At 37.3% G+C, this 18,739-nt stretch overlaps 1 protein-coding gene across 9 annotated transcripts in view; it reads left to right on the forward strand.

Annotated features, from left to right (window-relative positions):
• Positions 1-18,739, forward strand: part of WDR33 (WD repeat domain 33) — a 124,865-nt gene that overhangs the window by 45,221 nt on the left and 60,905 nt on the right. For 8 of the 9 annotated variants that reach the window (XM_023556085.2, XM_003416707.4, XM_064287335.1 and 5 more), the window contains 6 exons: positions 1,920-2,146; positions 4,528-4,596; positions 5,487-5,591; positions 12,347-12,442; positions 12,656-12,807; positions 14,528-14,625. In XM_023556085.2, coding sequence (XP_023411853.1) covers positions 1,943-2,146; positions 4,528-4,596; positions 5,487-5,591; positions 12,347-12,442; positions 12,656-12,807; positions 14,528-14,625 — 724 coding nt within the window. In that variant the 5' untranslated portion in view covers positions 1,920-1,942. Of the gene's footprint in view, positions 1-1,919; positions 2,147-4,527; positions 4,597-5,486; positions 5,592-12,346; positions 12,443-12,655; positions 12,808-14,527; positions 14,626-18,739 lie in introns of those variants that run through there. The other variant, XM_064287336.1, reaches the window with a different exon arrangement.

Here is an 18,739-nt window from a genome sequence, read left to right on the forward strand (position 1 = left end):
TCTGGGTATTCCAGTTTGTTCAACAGACTAGTCACTACGTTGGATAGAAGAATAATATAATTTCATGCAAAATAGTATCTTTGAACGAGAAGGATTTTTGAGATTATCTACACTAACCTCGTTTTATAGGTTGAGGAAATAGATGCAGAGAAGTTGAGTGATGTGTCTAATTTTGGAGAGTAGTTGAACTCTTGAAGGCGAAGAATATGCTACAGACTTTGGTGTATTCAGGAATCTTTGTATTTGCTAAAGATGGAGATGGGGGTCAGGTACCACAAAATCTGAAATCTACTGTTTATGAATGTGAAAGTGATATTCTGTGAATCAGCATGAAATGCCATACCTGATGCATTGTATAGTACACAGTAGACACTTGATAAGATAAAATTGTGCTGATTGCTTGAAAAGTTGAAGGTTTTTATGTGGGAGAAAGGTATGGTGAATTCAACGTTTCAGATGAATTTTTGTCCTTAAAGCTATTGAGATGACTATGGTCATAGACAAAACCTGATTTCTGGTTTAAATTACAGTGTTTTCATTTACCTCAAGTAGATAATGCAGTGACTAGAAGTCACAGCAATTATTTTTATGAAAGATAATGCTCTTTTTTTTTTCTCTTTCCCTTTAGTTATATATCATCCCTTAAAGTTTAGTCCAGAGTGAAGCCTGAAGAATAGTTTTAATGACTTTTGCATGATGGTTCTTTTCGGGCACTGATTTTCAAACACATGTATTCAGATGTTTGCTGTCCTCAGTCAGGGAAGGCTGTTACAGGTAGTCCTCCACTTAGGATGGTGTTCTGTTCCGCGATTCTGTAGTAAGTTGGTCCTGACTTAAGTCAAATACCTCCACAAAAAAAAAAAAAAAAAAAAAAAAAAATTTTTTTTTTTTTTTTAGTTTTCATTATTATTGCCTTTGGTTATCAGTATCTTTATATGTCTTTGGGAGTGGGAAACATTACATATAAACTTATGTAATACATACTTAAAAAAATATACAAATCATAGAAGTTTACCCTGACAATGAAGAATAATTGGAGGACGTTGGTATTTTGTCAGTTGTGGTAATAACCCCACTTGTAGAAGTTTCTGGATCATTTGGATTATCTCTGAAAATGAGGATGGTGTTTCTAGTCAGAAAATTAGTGAGACTTGTCTGTACGGTCCTTTGTTTCTTCATATATTTCACGGTGACATCCCATTGCTTCGAGAATCTGCCTGTTGACTTAAGCAAAGCAAAATTTTAATTGGAGATCACTGAAGTTGAGAAACTGTAAGCTTTTAACATTTTTCTGTTCAGATGTTAGTTTAATATTGCCTTTATAAGTATGCAAATACGCGTAGTGGAGAGATGTTTTTGTGGTGGTTATTTTGAACCTGACTTAGGTATGTGTGGGACTTTTTGCATTCATTATGGATATAAAATAGTGTAGTTTTCCCCTCTTCCTGTACTATTTCCAGGAAATTTAAGAGGATAAAAGTCAAGTCTTAAACATTTTTAGTCAGTTTTTTATAAAATAGTATCTTTTGGTAAACTTAAAAATGATTTGTTTTGCTTTCAGACATCTAAATGAAAACTTCATTTAAAAAATGTGAACAGTTCCTGGTAATTCTGCCTTCCTTTTCTTCCCAAACATACATACATATCCCAAGCTGTTATAAATTATAGGTTTTTTCCTTCCATCAGACGGAATTTTACAGTGGAAGTTTATTAATACTTGCACTGTGAATTAACCTATTTCAGATGTGTAACTGGTCTCTGCCATTAATCTAAAAGTTCATTTTGTAAGTAGGTTAGTTAAAACCAGGAATGATGTTTGTTAGAAAAGGGAGAAGTGTAAAAAATGTTTATGTAAAAATATTTTCAGACAGTGTTGCGGTGTTGTTATTTGTAGTGAAAGTGCTTTTTCCCTACCCTAGTGTCCTAGAAAGAAGACATCACCATGGCTACAGAAATTGGTTCTCCTCCTCGTTTTTTCCATATGCCAAGGTTCCAACACCAGGCACCTCGACAGCTATTTTACAAGCGACCGGATTTTGCACAACAGCAAGCAATGCAACAGCTTACCTTTGATGGAAAACGAATGAGAAAAGCTGTAAACCGAAAAACCATAGACTACAATCCATCTGTAATTAAATATTTGGAGGTAAGTCCAATTAATATGCTTCAGATGACCAAACTTTGGTTTAAAAGGAAAGCCTCTGAATGCAGGGTAATAAGTGTACTTGTGCTGCTTGAATCAATAGATTGAAGTGGATTTTGAAATAAGGACATTTAAGGAAGGCTTCCAATCCCCAGTACTTTTTAAAATCATCTCAAGATTATTAAGGTAAAGTTAGACTCCAATTTAAAAATAGGTTTTCTTCTAGAGACTCACAGAAAATCTCAAAATAGGGTACTTTATCCCTAGACCAACCTTAAAACAATTAATAACCCACAATGTAGATGAAATAAGAGACTACAGACATAAGAATATTTTTATGGGAACTGACACCAGGAACACAGACTCTCCTAATTCTAAGTCCCTGGTGGCAGGCAGCTCCTGTAGACCGGGCAGAGGGCTCTACTTCCTTCAGAGTTGAGCACCCACTGTAGTCTTATAGGATGAAAATAACTCGGAGGAGTGAATAAAGGCAGGGTAGGGCAGTGTAAGGGCCTGCCCACACCCTTTCTGTGTCTTGGACAGTTTTCCTTTTTGAGTTGTTTACTTGTCTTAACCTAGGAATTAGCCTCTGTGATTTGCCTTTGATTAATAACTCCTGTTACCTTCATTGAATTTTGTTCTACTCTGGTCTTCTGTGAAAATTTGTAGCTTTTCATTGCCTTAGACCTATGGTTAAAGATCTGTTTGCATACTCATCATAATGAGTTTGTTTCTGGCACACAGAGGAGGAAAAAATTCACTCAGAGGTTAAAAAAAAATTTTTTTTTTAGGCTTTTAAATGGGCAGTAATAGCGTCAGAACCTCTCCAACTTCAGGGGGGATAATGACCAGCATCCTCTCAAAGCTGATTCCTATGAAGTGGTGGTCAGGCATACCTCCACCCTGACATGTTTTTACCAATTCTGACACCAGCCATCCCTCCCATGGCCCTCTTTACTTCACTTTTGGATTTGATAACCTGTTGCAGTGGCCACACAGAACTCACAGACCATACTTAGAGTTAAGTGTTTTTTAAAGGAAATAACAGGCTACAACTTGGGATTGGGATCATGAAGCTTGTAGGTAACAATCTCCCTTATGCAGTGCAGGACAGTTTCTCTTCACCGTGCAAGCAAGCAGGCGCATCTCTCTGCTGTGCATGCACCCTCTCAGCCCCCTCAGGACAGATTCCTCATGGCCCTACAGTCTGTCACCACTGCCTTTGCTGCTGGGCCCCTTCTGGGTCATTCCCTCTCTTTAGTATTACAGACCTTGACCCGTGTTACAGCTCTTTGAGGAGTTTCCTTGCTGCCTTTCTCTGCTTTTTTTCTCTCTGTCTTCTGTGTCCTGCTGCTTTTCTTCCTGGTTCTTTCTGTCTTAAAAAAAAAATCTGTGGGGTTGGCTACATATATACATAATTGTTCGTCACTTTCAAGGCACAGCCCCTCCCAGTGAGACCATAACCTGACTGGTCCCCTCTCAGTAGACCTCAGAGACTTCATTTGCACAGTCCATAGTCACTTCATTAGTATAGTATGACCAGTCCCGGCAAGGTACAGACCAGTCACACAGAAAGCTGCTGCCCAGGGTGGAACAAAAAGTATTAAACCTTAAGGTATTTAGCAGCAAGGTACTTAACAGCTTACCTAGGAAATGTCAATCAACCTGAACAAAAGTAACATACCCTCTGGGGTAGCAAAGTAGGGCAAAGGTAACTCCTCAGGGCTTGGGAAAATCTCTCAACCGGTTTTTCCAAAGAACCAAGGCAAAAGGAACACAATTCACCACAACGTTTTTGCGGGTATTTTAGTTGGGAAACTACAAGGGCAAGCTATGAGGAACTGTTTTGTGCAGGGAATTTTGGAAGAATTAGGAATGGTCTGTCTACCCCTATCCTGTTTCCTTTTATTACATGATGTTGTGATACATTGTGATAGCACTTAACCACTACGCCAGGAGGGTGTCTGGTTTTTTTTGGTGATACATTGTCAGAATGTGTTGGGACAACAACATATTGGATGAGTGGGTGGGTCATGATGTGAGAAAGAGAGGAGGGAAATTATAAGCAGTGGAAAATCTCTTTAAAACACTCACTGTTGCTGTGTTTTAAGAACGTTCACTTGAAGCTTAATAAAAGTTATTAAAAAAAAAAAAAAAAGTGGTATGAAGCCCAAATTCTTTGGGTAGGTGGGGTAAATGTGAATTAATAATAAACAATTTGGATAACCAAGAAAGGCAAAAAAAAAAAAAAAAAAATAATAATAATAATGAATAGTCTTCAATCTGTTCTCTTCCCTTTTAGTATAGCTTGCATTTTGTTAATAATTTAAATGGAATATAAGTAGATCTTATAGTTGATAATTAATTTGCTTATTTTTTAACAGAATAGAATATGGCAAAGAGACCAGAGAGATATGCGTGCAATTCAGCCTGATGCAGGTTATTATAATGATGTAAGTGTTTAAGACATGTCATACTAGCTTAATAAAAACTTCTTTCTTAAGACACTTAAACCTAAAAATATGTAAATTCAAATACAGACTTTTTTTATATAATTAAAATATACCCGAAGGAAATAATACATCTGTTTAAGCCATGACTTATGTTTTGTCTCAATTTAAATCTTCCGTTTTTTTCTGATGTTGGATGAATTTTGATTTGGAACTAAAGCAGTATCCTACAAAAAGATAAACTGCCTCGAAATCTGTGTAGTGACAAAGTTAATTTCTAATTTGGTTTATGGTAAACATACTTAATTGTGTTGACATTAAAAAGCTAGTCAGGGAAATTTGGTATTTAATCAGGTACACCCACTCCTCACTTAACTGACATGGTTAAATTCCAAAGACCAGGTCACTATGTGGAAAGGAAATCAGCAGTATGCAAAAATGGAGGATGACTACATCATTACATAAGTGCCAAACCACTGAGAATCATGGCCCAGTCAGGTTGACACATAACCTAAAACAATTACATCCAGCTTTACTGTCATCTCACACCTTAGCATTTGTTATTGCCAGACATGCCATTAATGTTCAAAGCAGTTGGATAGTAGATTTTTTTTACTGTTGACTTAAATGTGAAATGTTGGATAATGAGATAGTCGATAACTGAGGAATGGTTGTACTTGATTTTGCTGTTTAGTAATAATGGTTTTTAACTTTCTCGTATCAAGTTTCCTTCATTTAAGTATAGGCTAATTATAATGTATTACGGTAGTTTCTTGAAAGTCCTTTATAGTCTTGATTTGTCTTTAAATGCTTAAATAATTGTCATACCGTGTCACTGGTTTTTGCTCTTTGTGTAATCAGTAGCTCTAAAAACCCAAATCTCTTTTCTGTAGCTGGTCCCACCTATAGGAATGTTGAATAATCCTATGAATGCAGTAACAACAAAATTTGTTAGAACATCAACAAACAAAGTGAAGTGTCCGGTATTTGTTGTTAGGGTAAGTATTCTGTTGGATATATTTTTTTAAAGTGATGTTAACCCTGAGTTAGTCTTCAGTTGTATTTGGCCGGACAAAGAAAATGAAACATTTTAAATATATTTCTGTGATAATCAGTGTATTGCTAATAATTTCCTTTTGATATACCTAGTCAAAAATGAAGTGGAATGCTTGAAGATTGATATCATAGGCCTTAGTGAGCTGAAATAGACTGGTATTGGCCATTGAATCAGACAGCCATAAGGTCTGTCTGCTATGCCAGGAATGACTAATTGAAGAGGAACGGTGTCACATTCATTCAAAGCTAACATTTCAAGATGTGTCGTGAAGTACAGTGCTGTCAGTGATAGGGTAATATTCATACGCCTACAAGGAAGAACAGTTAATATGACTATTATTCAAATATATATACCAGCCATAATGCCAAAATGAAGGAATTGAAGTTGTTTTTTTTTTTTTTTTAATTTTTATTGTGTTTTAAGTGAGTTTACAAACCAAGTCAATCTCCCAAACAAAAACTTATATACACCTTGCTATATACTCCTAGTTGCTCTCCCTCTAATGAGGCAGCACACTCCTTCCCACCAGTCTATATTTGTGTCCATTTGGCCAGCTTCTGCCCCCCTCTGCCCACTCATCTCTTCTCCAGACAGGAGCTGCCCACATAGTCTCGTGTCTACTTGATCAAAGGAGCTCACTCTTCACTAGTATCATTTTCTATCCCATAGTCCAGTCCGATCCCTGTCTGATGAGTTGGCTTTGGGAATGGTTCGTGTCTTGGGCTAACAGAAAGTCTGGGAACCATGACCTCTGGGGTCCTTCTAGTCTCAGTCATACCATTAAGCCTGGTCAGTCATCGGTTGTAGCCGGACACAGCCATCTAGTTCTTCTGGCCTCAGGCTGATGTAGTCTCTGGTTTACTTAGTGTCTTTGGTGTTCTTCATTCTCCTTTGATCCAGGTGGGTTGAGACCAATGGATGCATCTTAGATGGCTGCTTGCTAGCGTTTAAGACCCCAAACGCCACTCTCCAAAGTGGGATGCAGAATGTTTTCTTAATAGATTTTATTATGCCAGTTGACTTAGATGTCCCCTGAAACCATGGTCCCCAAATCCCCACCCCTGCTGTGCTGGCCTTTGAAGCATTCAGTTTATTCAGGAAACTTCTTTGCTTTTGGCTTAGTCCAGTTGTGCTGATCTCCTGTATTGTGTGTTGTCTTTCTCTTCACCTAAAATAGTTCTTACCTACTGTCTAATTAGTGAAGACCTCTCTCCCTCCCTCCCTCCCCACTCTCATAACCATCAAACAATATTTTCTGCTCTGTTTAAACTATTTTTCGAGTTCTTATAATAGTGGTCTCATACAATATTTGTTCTCTTGCAACTGACTAATTTCACTAATTTCCAGATTCCTCCATGTTATGAAATGTTTCACAGATTCATCATTGTTTTTTATCCATGCATAGTATTCCATTATGTGAATATACCATAATTTATCCATTCATCTGTTGCTGGGCACCTTGGTTGTTTCCATCTTTTTGCTGTTTGAAGCAGTGCTGCAGTGAACATGGGTGTGCATATATCTGTTCTCATAAAGGCTCTTATTTCTGTAGGATATATTCCAAGGGGTGGGATTGCTGGATTGTATGGTAGTTCTATTTCTAGCTTTTTAAGGAAGCACTAAATGGATTTCCAAAGTGGTTGTACCATTTTACATTCCCACTAGCTGTGTATAAGTGTTCTAGTCTCTCCACAGCCTCTCCAACATTGAAGATTTTTTACCAACTTCCACAGTCTGAAACTGATCGAACATGCAATCAAGATGCATTGATAATTACTGGTGATTGAAATGAGAGTTAGACACAAAGAAGAAGGATTAATAGTTGGAAAATATGGCCCTGCTGATAGAAATGATGCCAGAGATTGCATAATATGGTAGTATTTTGCAAGACTAATGACCTGTTCGTTGGAGATTCCTTTTTCCAACAACATAAACGCCAACTATACATGTGGACCTTGCCCAGGTGGGATGCACAGGAATGAAATCAACTACACCTGTGAATCATCAATCAGATACAAGGCTGACTGCAGGTCAGTCCATCAATTGCTTATGTGCAAGTTCATGTTGAAGCTGAGGAAAATGAAAACAAGTCCACGAGAGCCAAAGTACGACCTTGAGTATATCCCACTTGATTTAGAGACCATCTCAGGAAAAGATTTGATGGATTGAAACTAATGAAGAAAGAGAGAAGTCATTAAAAAGACAGAAAAGACCAAAATAGATGTCAGAAGAGACTGAAACTTGATTTTGAATGTAGAGTAGCTAAAGCAAGAGGAAGAAATGATGAAGTAAAAGAGCTGAACAGAAGGTTTCAGAGTAAAGTATCATAATGAAATGTGCAAAGACCTGGAGTTAAAAAACCAAAAGGAAAGAACACACTTGGCATTTCTCAAGCCGAAAGAACTGAAGAAAAAATTCAGGCCTCCAGTTGCAATATCGAAGGCGTCTGTGGGCAAAATATTGAATGATAAAGGAAGCATCAAAACAAGATGGGAGGAAAACCATAGAGTCACTGTACCGAAAAGAATTGGTCGACATTCAACCATTTAGGAGGTAGAATCATCACAAACTGATGGTAGTGAGGGAAGAAGTCCAAGCTGCACTGAAGGTATTGGCAAAAATCAAGGCTCCAGGAATTGATGGAATACCAATTGAGATATATCAGCAATCGGTGTGCGCACTAGAAGGGCTCCCTTATCTATGACAAGAAACTTGGAAAACAGCAACCTGGCCAACCAGTCAGTATGGATTACACCTTAACATAAAGAAAACAAAAATCCACACAACTGGACCAATAAGCAGCATCATGATAAGTGGAGAAAGATAGAAGTTGTCAAGGATTTCGTTTTACTTGGCTCCATAATCAATGCCCATGGAAGCAACAGTCAAGAATCAAACAATGTATTATATTATGCACATCTGTTGCAAAAGACCACTTTAAAATATTAAAAAGCAAAGCTGTCACCTTGAAGACTAAGGTGCGCCTGACCAACGTTATGGTATTTTCAGTCGCCTCATATGCATGGGAAAGCTGGACAATGAATAAGGAAGACCGAAGAAGAATTGATGCCTTTGAATTATGATGTTGGCAAAGAATATTGAATATGCCACAGACTGCCAGAAGAACCAACAAACCTGTCTTGGAAGAAATGCAGCAAGAATGCTACTTAAATGTGAGGATGGTGAGACTGCATCTTAGGTACTTTGAACATGTTATCAAGAAGGACCAGCCCCTGGAGAAGGGCATCATGCTTGGTAAAGTGGAGGGTCAGCAAAAAAGAGGCAGACTCTCTACAAGATGGATTGACACAGTGGCTACAACAGTGGGCTCAAACATAGCAACGATCATGAGAATGACCCAGAACTAGGCAGTGTTTCGTTCTCTTGTTCATAGGGTTGCTATGACTTGGAACTGACTCGACGGCACCTAACATCAAGAAATCGTTTATCCACTCTGTTCACATTTTGTAAGATATTAACTTTGGATATTTTTCCCTTCATGTTGTAATTTCTATAGAATTCTCTCTGAACTTACCCTTGAATAGAAATACTTCTGTTACCTGGTTGTCATTCTGTGGTCTCAACTGTGTATAAAGAAGCATCTTTTATAGCAAGGTGAATGATGAAAAGTTTCTAAATTTACTCGTAAAGAAAATGCCTGAGAAGAACTGAAGACTTGTTGTGTACCATAAGTGTCAGATCCATGAAAACACACAGGCACTCAGTACATTAAAAAAAATATTTTCCCTAAATTTTATTTATTTTTTGGTTGTTGTTGAGAATATACACAGCAAAACACACACTAATTGAACAGTTTCTGCACATACAATTTAGTGACGTTGGTTACATTTCTGAGTTGTGCAACCATTCTCACCCTCCTTTTCTGAGTTCTTCCTCCCCCCATTAATGTAAACTCACTGGCCTTAAGGTTCTAATCTGATCTTTCAAGTTGATATTGTCAGTTTGACCCCATATAGATAGTTCTTAATAAAGCTTAATGCTCAAGGCAGGTGTTTTTTTTAGTATTAAAGCTAAACTGTTGTTCATTTTTAAGATGAATTCAGGGAGTATTATTGGTTTAAGGTTTAAAGATTTATCTCAGGTCAGTAGTTTCAGGGGTTCATGCACTCCCCATGACCCCAGAAAGTCTAGAGTCCATGAGAATTTGAAATTCTATTCTGTTTTTTCCCCCTTTTGATCAGGATTCTTCTGTGTAATCTTTGATCAAAATACTTGGTAGCCAGGTACCATCTAGTTCTTCTGGTTTCTTGGCCAAGGAGGCAGTTGTCCTTGGAGGCAGTCAGCTACACGTTCAGTGTCATCCTCCTTTTCCTGGCTCCTCCTTTCTCTGTTGCTTCAGGTGAATAGAGACGAGTTGTGTCTTGGATGGCTGCTTGCAAGCTTTTAAGACACCAGGCAGTACACAGGGAACTAGGAGGTGAAATAGAAGCAATAAACATGTTATTTAGTCCACTTAGCTGGAATGTCCCATGAAACCATGACTCTAAATCTGCAAACCAAGGAAGTACATCCCATGAGGTGTCACTCAGTACATTTTTACTGAAATATGTGTGTACATAAAATGGATCATACGTCCACATGGTTCAGAAGCAAAGTGGAAGGACTTACCGTGAAAAGTCGTCTATCCCTTTATCCCATGTATCCAGCTGACATCCCTGTAGATAATCAGCAGTCATTTTCTGGGCACTTTAATGACTCTTTCTGCCAGCTGAGAATGCACTCGTCGATTAGTAGTGGTAGTAGTAGCTGAAGTCCAGAGGTATAGGATAGCTAATAGCCAGTGTCGAGCAAATAAACATTCAAAAAAAAAAAAAAAAGGCGGGAAAGGGAACAGAGAAAAGGCCATCCTGGCAAACATTAGTGACAGCTGAGCGGAGTAAGCAGCTCCTCTGCTAGTGGAGAGCTGTGATGGACAACAGAGGTAACTGAGAGATGGGCTGGAAGAAATGCGAGTTTGCACTGCTTGGAAATTCTCGACTGGTTTTAGTCCTCCTGTTTGCCTCAGGGACCCTTGGTGGTACAGTGGTTACGAGCTCAGGCTGCTAACCAGAAGGTCAGCAGTTTGAATGTACCAGCTGCTCCTTGGAAACCTCATGGGGCAGTTCTACTGTGCCCTGTAGGGTCACTATGATTCGGAATTGACTCGATGGCAGTGGGTTTGGGTTTTTGTTTGTGTGTTTGCCTCAGAGGCGTAAGGTGGTAGAAGTGCCAGAAAAGAAATACTTTTATCAGTAGCTTTTGTGTGAATAGAGCCTACCAGTATGTAGTATAATTTTATTAGGGAATTTGGTGAAAGGGCTGTTATGTACAACTAATTTTAATATCCTCTGAGCATAACAGAGAAAACCTTTTGAAATGAGTAAAATCTGAGCATCTTGTTACATGTATTGTTAGATGGAATCTTAGTTGGGGATCAAGGTATAAGGTCTTAGGAGAAAATTGCACATAGTAGAGATCAGTCCAAATTACAGTGTCTTAAGACATGAGGACTGCAGACCTTGTATCTACAGTTTGGCTGCCTGCAGTATTGACTGAGTTAGAACCCATAGTGGATAACAGAAACTAGGCGGGGTTTATTCACTAACAATCAAAATAATGACCTGCAGGTAAGCAATAAAAATCCAGATGTTTACATGTATTTATGTGATTTACCAAATAGTTCCCATTGTAAGTATCTCATACTGTTGTTTCTGTTGTAGTTTTACACTGTCACAGTATTTGTTTTGGTGGAAAATAGGATTATAGCGTTGACATTCTGTGTATTTACATTTTCTAAGGAAAATGTATAATCAGAGCAACTTAATTTAAAAAGTAATTAATCACGACCTTTTTTTTTTCTACTGTAGAAAATTTTCTGGGAGTAGATGAGCATAAGATTTGTCACCGCTAAATACTGTGAATGGAGAGGCTTAACTTTTTTTTTTTTGGCACATTTAGTTGCCAGGAAAAGTTTGATAGCCTTGATGTCTTTAAGTTGGTCCTTATTGTTAAACTCGTTTTTCATAAAACACTTAACTTTTCAGCCTGCTTTGGTCTACCAGCAGTTGTAAGAATCTGAATCCTTCAATCAGTCAGTCTTCATGGTTTTCTGATGACTGATACTAGTTTTACCATATATCCCGCATCTCTGGGTGGTGCAAAGGGTTGAATGCTTAGCTACTAACTGGGAGGTCGGCAGTTTGTATCCACTCAGGTGCATGTTGGCTGAAAGCTGTGGTGATCCACGTCTGAAAGGTTGCAGCCATCGAAAACCCTGTATGTGTAGTTCTACTCTGAAACACGGGGAATTGCCATGAGTTGGAATGAACTCAAAGGCAACAGTTGTTGTTTTGTTTTTTTACTGTGTATCCTAAGAAATCCTAAGAAAATGAAGTCTTTGCATGTTTTGTTTCTAAATGCTTTTTAGGGTGCATGCAAGTGTATAACTTAACCAGCTTGTCATAATGTACTTACTGTTCTCAATAAGTTAATGAGCTAGAACTGCCCTGCTTTATGTTTATATAAGTTCTTTTCTTGATAAAGTACTTGCTGTAAATCTGAGCTACACTAAAGCAAAGGCCAGTATCTTCTACTTAATGTTAATTATTTTAGAAGTGAAGACTTACAAATGTTCTAAAAATCAGTAAAGTTTGAGGGTTTGTCACCTTGTATAACCTGCCTTTTGCTCTGTTCTAGTGGACTCCAGAAGGAAGACGGTTGGTAACTGGAGCTTCTAGTGGAGAATTCACCTTGTGGAATGGACTTACTTTCAATTTTGAGACAATATTACAGGTAACCAAAATCCAAACCCGTTGCTGTCACGTTGATTCTGACTCATACATCGTCAGATCATCCTGTGAAAGTACTTGAGATACACCCACTTTATTGGCACTATTAAACTTAAAATTGGACAAATCATTGCTGTGAGTTAATTTATGCTCCTGTATGCCTTGGATCACATATCCTTTGAAACAATACCTTACAGGTATTTTTCTGCTTTTACAGGCTCACGATAGCCCAGTGAGGGCCATGACTTGGTCACATAATGACATGTGGATGTTGACAGCAGATCATGGAGGATATGTGAAATACTGGCAGTCGAACATGAACAACGTCAAGATGTTCCAGGCACATAAGGAGGCGATTAGAGAGGCCAGGTTTATACACAATATACCATTTTCTGTAGTCCCTATTGTCATGGTTGAACTATTCTCTAAGTGTATTCTCGGTGCAGAGATGCATGGGCTCTGTCAGATTCTGGGAATCTTTCTGCACCCTATGAACACGATATTTTTCTTTGTTTTCACACATTCACCATTTTGCTGGCACCTTTCTGAAGTAGTGTGGTCCTGGTATCTGCCTTTGCAATATGTTAGAGATGTACTGTCTGCCGCATTTTTTGCACTGGTTTTCTCTCTTCATTTATGGTTAATAATGTGTATACGTTATTGCTTTTTATTACCGACTGTGTAAGACAAGAATATTTCATTCTAAATAAAGAATTCAGTCTTTAATTACATAACTGAATAAAATCTAAAGCCTACAGAAAACACTTTCAGAGTTCACACAAAATACAAGAAAAAGGGCTTAAATGAAGAACTGGTTGGCTTGGTTCTGCCACGACTTCAAAAGAAAAGTGTAGTAGGACTAAATCCATCACAGATAACTCTCTGGATGTGGCAAGCATTAACGGATTAATCATGGGTTCTTCAAGCTTTGAAGCTGTAACCAGAGCATTGTCAAGAAGACTGTAGGACTTTTCTTCTGATTCACTGTTGATAACATCAGTTATGCAAATGTACAATAAGTGGAGTTTAAAATATTTTCAGTGAGTTGTATATTTTTACATATCAATGAGATATGTAAAGTAAAACTGAAAAAAGGAGAAAAGGAAAAAGAAAAAAAAAAAAAAGAAGAAGCCTGAAGAATTGCTGCAGCCTCAGAATAAAGGCTCAGAATAAAGCTAAGCAGCATTCTTTAAGGTTGTGGTGCCACCCATACGTGGGAGGAGGTTGACGTCTTTATAGAAACATCACCGCAGTCACTTTTTTTCTGCTTTCGGAATCTTTTAACAAAAATTGTTGGATAAACATGTTTGGGTTATATAGGCCTTGCCCTAGTGTCATGCCTGTACGTTGAGCTTCCGCTGTTGGTCTTATTTACTGAATTCAGAAGTTCAGGGGAATTCTTAACTCGATGGTCTTTCACAACAGGGAGGAGAAAATGCCTCCCCCTTCGCAGCAGGTTCTTTGGCTTTAAACACAAGTCACACCGCTATCTTAAAAGGAGCGACATTCACGGGATAGCTTGCCAGGAAGAAAGTGTGAAAGTTTTCCATAGACCTTTTGAATAAATGGGAAATAACATGTAGAGATGTTTAGCAACCGGTCTTTTAGTAGCCTGCCTGAGTTTTTGCAGCTTATCATTTCATAAAGTACCTGAGGTAGATGGTGATGTTAATTTTTGAGCAGTATTTCTATGTCATTTAAAAGACTGCTTATAGGAATATTGTAGAAATAGAATTCATTTAGTTTCAACACTAAAACTTGCCTTAAACACTTTTTTTTTTTTTTTTTTGGATGGTATGACAGAAATACTATACTGTGGGGAGCATGGGTTTAATTAGTACTGATGATACACTTGTAAAGTTCTCTGAATATTGATTATTGAAGACTAAGGAACAATCAGTTGGTTATTTTTTTTGATGAGATGCATATGTTAGCTGACACTATTCTCTATTAACGGCTTCTTCACTGTTGAATACTCTCCTCTCCTGTTTATAACTCAGCACAGTGTTTTATTTTTCCCTGTCTGAGAAGCACAGATAATCCGTTAAATGCTGACTTCTTTCCCCCACTGTGTGTCTTCATGTAACAGTTTCTCACCCACGGATAATAAATTTGCTACATGCTCTGATGACGGCACTGTTAGAATCTGGGACTTTCTTCGTTGCCATGAGGAAAGAATTCTCCGAGGTATGTGTCCTAACAGTACTGATTGGGATATTTAAATAGGAAAGGCGTTTGTGGCTAAATCATCACAACACCGCAACACTGGCTTATATCTCCATTCAGTTTTTTTACATCTACACCATCTCTGTCAGGCTCTTCAAAAAAAAGCCAAACTCTCCTTCTGGTCCACAGTCATTTTCTAGATTTTTTTTTTTTTTACTAAAAATATCTTTCAATTCTTTCAGCTATAAATTAAATACAAGCATCCTAGCCACATGGGAGCCTCTCTCCTCAGTTACTTGCTTTTCTGTATGCATCTTTTAGGGTCGTATTCCTTTTTCTATCCTTTGTACCCAAGATACCTTTCCCCAGCATACTGACAAAATAATTTTATTTCGATAGTTCACAGTCTGCTGGCAATCATTTTACAATATGTGACAAGGTAGAGGCGTCAGTAACTACACTTCTCAATATTGCTGTTTATGACAGTAGTTGGTTTTTTAGTATAAACACATTTGTACCAGTGGCCCACTCATAACTAAATTTGGGAGGGATTGCTTTTTTACTTTTTCAAAATTATAAATTAACCTTTATGAATTGTTCCATGCTACTAGGGAAATCCATATTTCACTTTGATTAGCTTAGTTTTTGACTTCATGAAGTGGGGAAGTTGAAAGCTTACCAGTATAATGCTAAGTGTATAAATTCAGTGGAAATAACTGTGTTGTACATAAGCAATACAAACACCAAAACAAAAACGTTTACATTTCTAACTAAATCCCATTAGTTTATTATTAATTAGGAAGAAGGCAGTTTTCTCAAGAACTTTCTACTGCATACTCTTGTTTTCAATATGGCAAAAAAGTAAAATCTTCCCCTGACACAAAATGCAGAATGGGAGAGTGGGTGCAACAGATATCGGGTGTTAAGAAATTACTATTTGGAAATTTCCCTTTCTGTCAAGAGCCAGCAGAATTAGTTTTCTCAGTTAAATTGTAAGTTTTTTATAACTTTTTATTTAGCTTTATTTACAACATATAATGTTGATACTGTATAGACAAGAGACAAGCTCTTCAGATATTTAACCCATATTTCAAGCCGGTGTCTTTGATCACATTTGCTCAAACATTTCTGGCTTTGCACAGTTTGTATGAACTTCAATTTCACCCACAATACTTGATTACCGTAACTAGCATAAGGATACAGCACCTGTCTTGTAGAGGAAGTATGCTCAACTGTGAAGGTCTTCATTTTGTATTAAGTACTCTAGAACTAGGAGGATTCTTAAAATCATTTAGTGTGAGTCATTTTATGGATGAGCATGATGACCCAAAAGGCCTACGTGACACGTTCAAGGTAAAATAGGTTCAGAGCCAGAACTAGAATCTTACTTTTGACTCCCAGCCTAATGCCACAGTCATCTTCCATCTTTCCTCTCTGCTGTAGAAGCCTTAATAGTTAAACATAAATAAGGTAAAGAATTTTATCTAGGCTTTGAAAATCCTCAGAAATATAGAGGAAACAAAATTTTATTTATTAAAAGTAATTTTAAGATATCAGAACATTTTGTTTTTAAAATGGACTATAATAACCGTGTAGTCTGATATAAAGCCACTAGACATCTTGGATTAAGAAAAAGAAGAAAACCTGCTCTGTGATAATGTTTTTCAATCCCAAGTTCCAGTGAAATGATGCTTTTTGAGTTTTGGTAATCAGACTTTTTAAATAGTGCTTAAAAGCTTGTCAAATTTACAACTTTTTCACAGCAAACAATGTTGATACTTTATAAGAGAAAGGCTCTTCAAATATTTAACCCATATTTCAAGTCAGTGTTTTTGATCACATTTGCTTAATGAGATATTAATTAGCAGTTAAACATTTTCAGATTTAAATCCAAGTGAATTTGGATGAAGTTAAGTCGATGCTGAATCATTACCTGTTCTTCCCGTAGCTTAAAAAATACACCAGTATCGTATCTGTATTAATTAGATGAGAGTCGAATTTTATTTTTTAAGTGGGGGTTCTTTTTATTTTAAGTTTTTACTTATGAAAAATTTTAAACATACATAAAGGTCTCATGAACCTCTGTGTACAGTCAGGGTTTTTGTTTTAACGTGTCTTTTATTTCTTTTAAAAAAGTATTCACTTGCTCTAGAGTTGTGACTTTTTTTCTTTGTATCTCAGTGAGTACATGGAACAAATATGAATATTAAAAAAAGGAATCTTTCTATAATTTTCCAATCCTCCATTTGGTAAGTTGGAGATAAAGGCAGTATTGGATCTCCAATTGTCTTAAGGGATGATATGAAGTTCTTAATGAAATTTGAAGTGAGCTTAATTCATTTAGCTATTTGGAGAGAGCAAATTGGGACACAAAGTGAAACCAGTAGGGATCGGCCGTTCCCGCTTGTAAAATGTCAGTTCCCCCAGCGGCTGTCAAGTAAGCCAGTTATTCCTGCAACATTGGTAAGGTTGTGTATTAGGTTATCATTTTGGAGGTGAAGTGTTAAGAAAATCTGAGAGCATCTAACTAAAAGGGAGCTTTGTGATCACAAGTCCAAGTCTTTATCAGGCTCTTTTTTACATCATTCTAGAAAGCCAGTTGTCTACCCACATTTTCAACTATATAGTTTTCACTACCTCACGTGATTTCCTTTTCCAATTTTAGGCAGCTCATGTTTTCAGAAAGCTTGTCCCCTTATATCGGAAATCTTCCCTACAACTTGTCCTTTGTTCTGGAACACCAAAAATTAAGGCTGTGCTGTCTTCTCCATGGCAGTCCTGCCGTGTCTTCTCAGCCTAATCTTTGAGCTTTAAGCATACAGGGTCCTTCTGCGTGGCAGAGCTGTGATACCGGATTTTTGACTGCGGAATTTATAGTTACTTTTTAGTGTCTTTTTCGAGATTGTTCTTATGCTTCTTGAAAAACGAAGAAGTTACCAAGAGAAAAGTAATCAGTATTTTTAAGGCTTAAAACTGGTTTAGGTCTGTTATCAAAAGATTTGCTACTCAGAGAGTTATTTGGTTGGTTCCCAGGTAGAAAACATAGACATTTATGAAATTGAATATACTGCAGCATTGAGAAGTACCATGTATATGTCCACTTACTACAAAAGCATATGCAAATCAGTGTAATTTATACACATTTATCTTTTTTTTTTTTTTGCTAGTCTGAATTACAGTATAGGCAGGATTAAAATATTTTAAACGTCATGAGTCTAAATGAACCACTAGGTCACTGATTTTTTGCATCCGACTCCAAGTGAAATAGTCCCATCAAAATCTATTTATTCAATAAATAATGAAGATATACTGTATGCAAGTTACTGTAGATACAGAATTTCCTAGAAGGCATGACCTCTACCCTCATGCTTTTAAACATTTAGTAGGGAAGCTAAGATGTTCACACAAACTTTATGGTGTTGGATAATATGTGAGATGAGTTATGTAAGTGTTAGAAGGATAGTTTTGTCAGTATAGAATTAGGAGGAGATCACTTGGTACTGATGATTGAGCGAAATGGTTAAAAATATGAATAGAAACACTGAAATAAATTTTAGTGAGAGGCATTCTACTCTGAAAAAGAATCCAGTTTAAAAAAAAAAAACCCACTGCCGTTGAGTCGATTCCGACTCATAGTGACCCTGTAGGACAGAGTAGAACTGCTCCATAGAGTTTCCAAGGAGCGCCTGGCAGATTTGAACTGCTGAGCTCTTGGTTAGCAGCCATAGCACTTAACCACTACGCCACCAGGGTTTTCATTTTGTTTTACATTCTCGATTTTAGCAGTAACAGTAGCTGACACATTCAACTTACTGTATATCAGGCATGTTCTAAGTACTTTGTTTAATCTTCCAAATAACCCTCCGAGATAACTACTGTTTGTTCCCCACTTTACAGATGAGTAAACCAAGACATGAAAAAGTTATGTAAACTTGCCCAAGGTCATGTAGTTTGTGAGAGGTGGAGCTAGGATTCAAACCCAGGATGTCCAACTCCAGAGTTTGTTCTCTTAACCACTGTGTTAAGGTGCCTCTTTTATAATTTAGAAGTAATGTCAGTATGGATTTAGCAGTGTATTCCTGAGCTGTAATGACAGGATTATGAAGTAGAGTTTTTTTTTTGGGGGGGGGGGTGA

The sequence above is a fragment of the Loxodonta africana genome, chromosome 6 (assembly GCF_030014295.1).
Source record: "Loxodonta africana isolate mLoxAfr1 chromosome 6, mLoxAfr1.hap2, whole genome shotgun sequence".
Lineage (NCBI taxonomy): Eukaryota > Metazoa > Chordata > Mammalia > Proboscidea > Elephantidae > Loxodonta > Loxodonta africana.